Below are 6,450 nucleotides of genomic sequence, written 5' to 3' on the forward strand. Positions count from 1 at the left end.
GCTGAGGTAGAAGTTTATAACTATAAACACACACATTTAAAGAGAAGACAGATCTCAAGTTAATGACCTGCTGATGAAAAAAGGCAAACTCTGTCAAATATCTGTGAAGGTTTATTCTGAGCCAAATATGAGTGACCATGGCCCAGGACACAGCCTCCAGAAGTCCTGAGATCATCACAAGGTGGTTGGGTCACAACTTGGTTTCATATGTCTTGAGGAACAGAAGTTATAGGCAAAAACATAAATCAGTGATGAGCCCCTTTTCACATGTATATTCGCCATTTGTGTATCTTCTTTGGAAAATGCCTACTTAAATCCTCCGCTAAGTTTTTAATAGGATTGTGTGTTTGGGTACTAAGAATTCTTTATGTCTAGATGCAAGTTCATTATCAAATATACTATTTGAAAGTAGCTTCTCCCATTCTGTTGGTGTCTTTTCATTTTCTTCATAGTGCTCTTAGAAGCACAAGAACTAGGCCGGGCGCAGAGGTTCACGCCTGTAATCTCAGCACTTTGGGAGGCCGAGATGAGCGGATCACGAGGTCAGGAGATCAAGACCATCCTGGCTAATACAGTGAAACCCCATCTCTACTAAAAATACAAAAAAAATCAGCCAGCGTGGTGGCGGGTGCCTATAGTCCCAGCTACTCATGAGGCTGAGGCAGGAGAATGGCGTGAATTCAGGAGGCAGAGCTTGCAGTGAGCTGAGATCACAACCCTGCTTTCCAGCCTGGGTGACAAAGCGAGACTGTTTCAAAAAGAAAAAAACAAAAAAAGAAAAGAAAAAGCAGCATAAAATCTGTTAGTTTTGATGTAGTTAATCTATTGCATACGCCAAGGTCATAAAGACTTAATCTGTTTTTCTTCTCACAGTCCTCTAGTTTTGGCTTTTACAATCAGGTCATTGAGCTATTTTTTCTGTTTTTGTCTTGTTCGTTTGTTTGGTATATGGTAAGAAGTAAAGGTTCAAATTCATTCTTTTGCATGTGGACACCCAGTTGTCTCAGCAGCATTGTTTGTTGAAAAGGTTCCTTTTTTCCCATGGAATTATTTTGTACTCTTGTAGAAAATCCATTGACCACAACTGTGAGGCTTTATCTCAAGGGTCCCGAGTCTACTCCATTAATGCATCTTTCTATCCTTAGACAACCACCACGCTGCCTTGATAACTGTCTGCTTTGTAACCCATTTAGAAATTGGAAAACATGAGTCCTCAACTTTGTTTCTCTTTTTCAAGATTGTTTTAGCTATTTAGGATCCCTTGAATGTTTACATAAATTTTAGAATCAATTTGTCAATTTCTGCGGAAAAGAAACCTGGAATGTTGATAGGAATTGCATTGAATTGGTAGATCAAGTTTTTTAGAGTGTTTCAATCTTCAGAGTATTAGGTCTTCCAATACATGAACATGGGATTTTTCTCCCATTTACTTTGGTCGTCTTTAACTTCTTCCAGTGATGTCTTGTAGTGTTAAGTGTCCAAGTCTTGCAGTTTTTCGTTGCTTGTATTACTAGGAATTTTATAGTTTTTGATAGAATTATTCCCTTACATCCTGTTTGCATTGCTCATTGGTGGTTGTAGAAACATAGCTGACTTTTGTGTATAGGAATTGTGCCCTGCACTCTTTTGAGCTCATTTATTGGGCATAATAGTTGTGCATGCGTGTGTGTGTGTGTGTGTATCCCTTAGGATTTTCTACATACAAGATAAGGTTTTCTGTAAATAGAGAAACTTTTCCTTAGCTTTTTTCCTGCCTGGGTGCTTTTTATTTCATTTTCTTGTCATATTACTCTGGCTACAGTTTCAGTGAACCGTTGCATAGAAGTGGTGAGTTTGGACACCCTTTTGATCTTAGGGGGAAACATCCAGGTTTTCACAGTTACGTATAGTGTTCAGTGTGGGTAGATGCCCTTTTTCAGGCTGAGAAAAGTCTCTTATGTTCCTCCCTGCGCCAAACCAAAGCTGGGAAACCTGTGAGTGGTCAGAGAACACTTGGATTCTTCATCACTCTGTGCCCAGAGAAGGAGGGCACACCTCAACCTGTGCTGGGCCACACCATCTTGGGTCCCTGAAGCAGCACAGTTTCCAGTGTTGTCCTACAGAGCATCTCAGGAGCACAGCTCATTCTAGCCTCGCTTACCCCTCTACGTGCTTGACCTTCCCTCTGGGGCCTGGATGGGCACAGAGGCCACCCATTATAGCCCTTCCTAGGCACTGAGGGCAAGCATCTCCTTCTCCCCCGAACATATCCTCCCACGGGGAAGAAGCAGGAGTCCACAATTCCAGCCAAGACAGACTGAATCCCACAGAGACACAGCTGGGGCTTCCTATGTACTGATGAGAGATACTCACTCATTCACTCATTCATTCACTCGTCTTCATTCATTCATACACACTGCTAGTGATTCCTTCATTAATGAGTTCAACAACTGTTTCTGGAATGGGAGCTGGGCCTGGCACACAGTTACAGCAGTGGGAGCAATAAGCCATCAGGGAGGGAGGGGAAGGACATGTGACCAGTTTGCCAATGAGACAGAGGCTGGAAGAAAAGAGTCAGTGAGACCAAGGCTGAGGATGTAGAATTTATTTAGTGTTGCACCGAGGTGCATTTTGGATTTCTACAGATACATGTGATCATTTGGGTTGCAGGACATCCATCTGTAAATGGAGCTCCTGGGAGACACAGGAAAGAAAAGTTTGCCATCTCCCATGGAATTATCAAGATGGGGAATTCCAGGTTCTTGCTTGGCATGAGGGCCGCCCCCAGTGCAGTCTGGCTCAGACATATGGGGGCATGTGGGAAGGAGGGGCCATAGTACAAGGGGCATGTGATACCCTTACAGTGAATGGGCAGGGAGTGGTTCATTCCACTTCCTCAAGGGCTGGAAAAAGAAGCCCTGAGCCAGGGGACTCATTGCTCTGCTCCAGAACAGGATGTGCTTGAGGGGTACTCACTTGTTGGGAAGCGCAGATCTTCAGGAGCTACATGAGGTTTCCCACTAGAGCCTCAGATCTTGCACTGGCAGCACACGGGGACACAGCAGCTGGACTGGGAGCAGCAGGGCTTGCAGCAGCTGGACTGGCAGCAGGATGACCCACAGCCTGAAGAGCAGCAGGGCTTACAGCAGCTGGACTGGCAGCAGGATGACCCACAGCCTGAAGAGCAGCAGGGCTTGCAGCAGCTGGACTGGGAGCAGCAGGGCTTGCAGCAGCTGGACTGGCAGCAGGATGACCCACAGCCTGAGGAGCAGCAGGGCTTACAGCAGCTGGACTGGGAGCAGCAGGGCTTACAGCAGCTGGACTGGCAGCAGGATGACCCACAGCCTGAGGAGGAGCAGCAGGGCTTGCAGCAACTGTACTGGGAGCAGCCACAAGAATCACAGATCCCCTTAGAACCCCCACAAGAGCCACAGCCAGAGCCTCCTTTGGAGCCCCCACAGGAGCCACAGCCCCCCTTGGAGCCCCCACAGGAGCCACAGCTGGAGCAGGAACAGGCTGGCACACAGCAGCACGCAGGCTTGTAGCAGCAGACAGGCACACAGCAGCTGGAGCCACAGGCCCCACAGCCAGAGCCACAGCCCCCACAGCCAGAGCCACAGCCCCCACAGCTGGAGCCACAGCCTTCGGAGCAGCCACAGCAGCCCATGGTTCTGGTGGGTTGAGGGTGGAGCAGGTAGATGAGGAGGTGAGAGAGAAGTGCAGGTGTGGAGTCCCCTGGGCCTGGGCTCTTTATATATCTGTCTAGGGGTCATGGGGTGCACATGGTCCCTTCCTGGTTCTTACTGATATTCTCTCCTTAGGGAAGTTGCGTGTCTTTTAAAATAAAAATACTGTGTTGCCTCATGACACACTTCCTCCTTCTGCATTGTTTTCCTGTCAACACCCTCTGGGCCCAAATCCTCCCCTCTCAAGACCCCTAGGATTGAGTGGAGCCTCCTCTGTTCCTGCCTCTGCCCTCAGACCACAGCCTTCTATCGCTGTTCTAGAAGGATTCCCCTTACCAGTGTTTTAAGTGGTTTCTTTGTCTCAGTGTTTCTATCCATGCATACACTCTGGCCTCTTCTGCTTCAGGAATGAAACTCAGCATAGCCAAAGTCTTGTTCTCCACCAGGTCTGAGGGCAGGAGACTGCTGACAGTGTCTCTGCCCCTCCTGCTGTTCTAGAGAGCCCAGCTACCCCAGGCTCTGGTCCACCTGTCAGCCCCCTGACTGTTCTAGCTGCTTCTTCCCTTCAGCGTGTCAGCAGCTTGAATGGGAGCAGCAGGGCTTGCAGCAGCTGGACTGGCAGCAGGATGACCCACAACCTGGGGAGCAGCAACAGGGCTTCCAGCAACTGCACTGGGAGCAGCCACAGGAACACAGCCCCCCTTAGAGACACTACAGGAGTCACAGTCCCCCCCTTGGAGCCCCCACAGGAGCTACAGCCCCTCTTGGAACCCCCACACTCTGTCTGTGGCAGGTTGGAGAGCTTCTGTGTTCATCACACATCTCTGTTTTGAGAGGCATGGCTTCCTTTGAGATGTATGTGTTCCTCTTCTCTTCTGTAATACAATTTCCAGTGTGTGTGACGGTGTGTCTGCGCATGTGTGTGCATGTGAGTGTGTGTGCATGTGTGTCTATGTGAGTGTGTGTGTGAGACAATGGAGATTCCGCTCTGACTCAAGCACAGAAAGTCACCAGAGACCATTGCTCTCATCACATCAATTAAAATGAGCCAGATAAACCCCAAAGCATCCACCAGGGCACAGAGAGTTTTACAACCCACTGGGGGCGAGGACACAGAGAAACTCCAAGGAACTGAGCTCCGGGGAGTGCTGAGCCCTTCCCGGGAGAGACCAGGCCCTGGCTGCTGCCAGGCCTGCGGGGATGGGAAGGTGCAGACTGCACCAGGGCAGGGAGAGGCCTGCTGGACATCAGAGGAAATGCGAAGCCATGCCCGAGGGCTGGTGTGTCAGACAAGAATCCCAGATTCCTAGAGTTCAGGTCCACAACCACCTGCCACCTCCTCCCACGGTTCTCTTTGGAGGGTTTGGGCGGGAACTCCCTAATGCCCAGGCAGGGAGGACAGTGGGTCTGAGACCCAGGAGGTTGTGAGGTTGCTGCCGGGTACGGAACCAGGTGCTGCCCTCTAGAAATGAGCGGGGCAGAAGAGCTGAGGACCTCTCCACAAGGCATCCAGTTGCTCACCCAGGAAACCCGGACAGGAAGGAGAGCTGGGAGGAGCCACAAGTGTTCCACGCCTTTAGGGAGCACTGAGAAAGATCAGGGTTGCAGGAAGCAGGGGCAGAAAAGTGAAGGAGAGAAAAGGGAATTCGCAGCACCCCATCGCCTGGTGGAGACAGTGGCGTGGGGAGCACAGGTGGTGAGAACAGTTCCCTGAAGGGAAGAGAAAACAGGGGCAGAAGGCTGGGGTCAGAGGGCGGGGCAGAAACAAACCAGGTTTCACTCATTCCTGGGAGTCCACGGAGGGGAGGACTTGGACCCTGAAGATTTAGAGCGGAAAACCACGTAGGAGGAGGAAGTGTGTCACAAGAAAACACAGGCCGGGCGCGGTGGCTCAAGCCTGTAATCCCAGCACTTTGGGAGGCCGAGACGGGCGGATCACGAGGTCAGGAGATCGAGACCATCCTGGCTAACACGGTGAAACCCCGTCTCTACTAAAAAATACAAAAAACTAGCCGGGCGAGGTGGCGGGCGCCTGTAGTCCCAGCTACTCGGGAGGCTGAGGCAGGAGAATGGCGTAAACCCAGGAGGCGGAGCTTGCAGTGAGCTGAGATCCGGCCACTGCACTCTAGCCTGGGCGGCAGAGCGAGACTCTGTCTCAAAAAAAAAAAAAAAGAAAACACAGTATTTTTGTTATTTTAAATGACACACAAGTTTCCTGGGAAAGAATTTTAGGAGGAACAAGGAAGGGCCCCTGTGACCCACCTGACCTCAGACAGGTGTATAAAGAGCCCAGCCTTGGGGGCTCCACACCTGCACCTCCCTCTCACCTGTTCCTCTACCTGCTCCACCCTCAATCCACCAGAACCATGGGCTGCTGTGGCTGCTCTGGAGGCTGTGGCTCCGGCTGTGGGGGCTGTGGCTCCGGCTGTGGGGGCTGTGGTTCCGGCTGTGGGGGCTGTGGCTCCAGCTGCTGTGTGCCCGTCTGCTGCTGCAAGCCTGTGTGCTGCTGTGTGCCAGCCTGTTCCTGCTCCAGCTGTGGCTCCTGTGGGGGCTCCAAGGGGGCCTGTGACTCTTGTGGGGGCTCCAAGGGAGGCTGTGGCTCTTGTGGGGGCTCCAAGGGAGGCTGTGGCTGTGGCTCTAGCGGTGGCTCTAAGGGAGGCTGTGGTTCTTGTGGCTGTTCCCAGTGTAGTTGCTGTAAGCCCTGCTGCTGCCAGTCCATCTGCTGTAAACCCTGCCGCTCCTCAGGCTGTGGGTCATCCTGCTGCCAGTCCAGCTGCTGCAAGCC

The 6,450-nt window shown here is 51.2% G+C and overlaps 1 protein-coding gene and 1 pseudogene across 1 annotated transcript; one reads left to right on the forward strand and one right to left on the reverse strand.

Moving 5' to 3' along the window:
- Positions 1 to 3,003: 3,003 nt before the first annotated feature.
- Positions 3,004 to 4,371, forward strand: LOC112617702 (pre-mRNA-splicing factor CWC22-like; the record flags this gene model as incomplete). The annotated part of the gene is given in 3 exon segments (XM_025374406.1): positions 3,004 to 3,082; positions 3,245 to 3,755; positions 4,218 to 4,371. Coding segments are annotated over 3 exon segments (744 nt in total), but the record flags the coding sequence as incomplete, so codon positions are not given.
- An 811-nt stretch (positions 4,372 to 5,182) lies between these two features.
- On the reverse strand, positions 5,183 to 6,446 carry LOC112617701 (annotated as a pseudogene).
- Between the last annotated feature and the right edge of the window lie 4 nt (positions 6,447 to 6,450).

This window comes from Theropithecus gelada, unplaced genomic scaffold (assembly GCF_003255815.1).
Source record: "Theropithecus gelada isolate Dixy unplaced genomic scaffold, Tgel_1.0 HiC_scaffold_347, whole genome shotgun sequence".
NCBI lineage: Eukaryota > Metazoa > Chordata > Mammalia > Primates > Cercopithecidae > Theropithecus > Theropithecus gelada.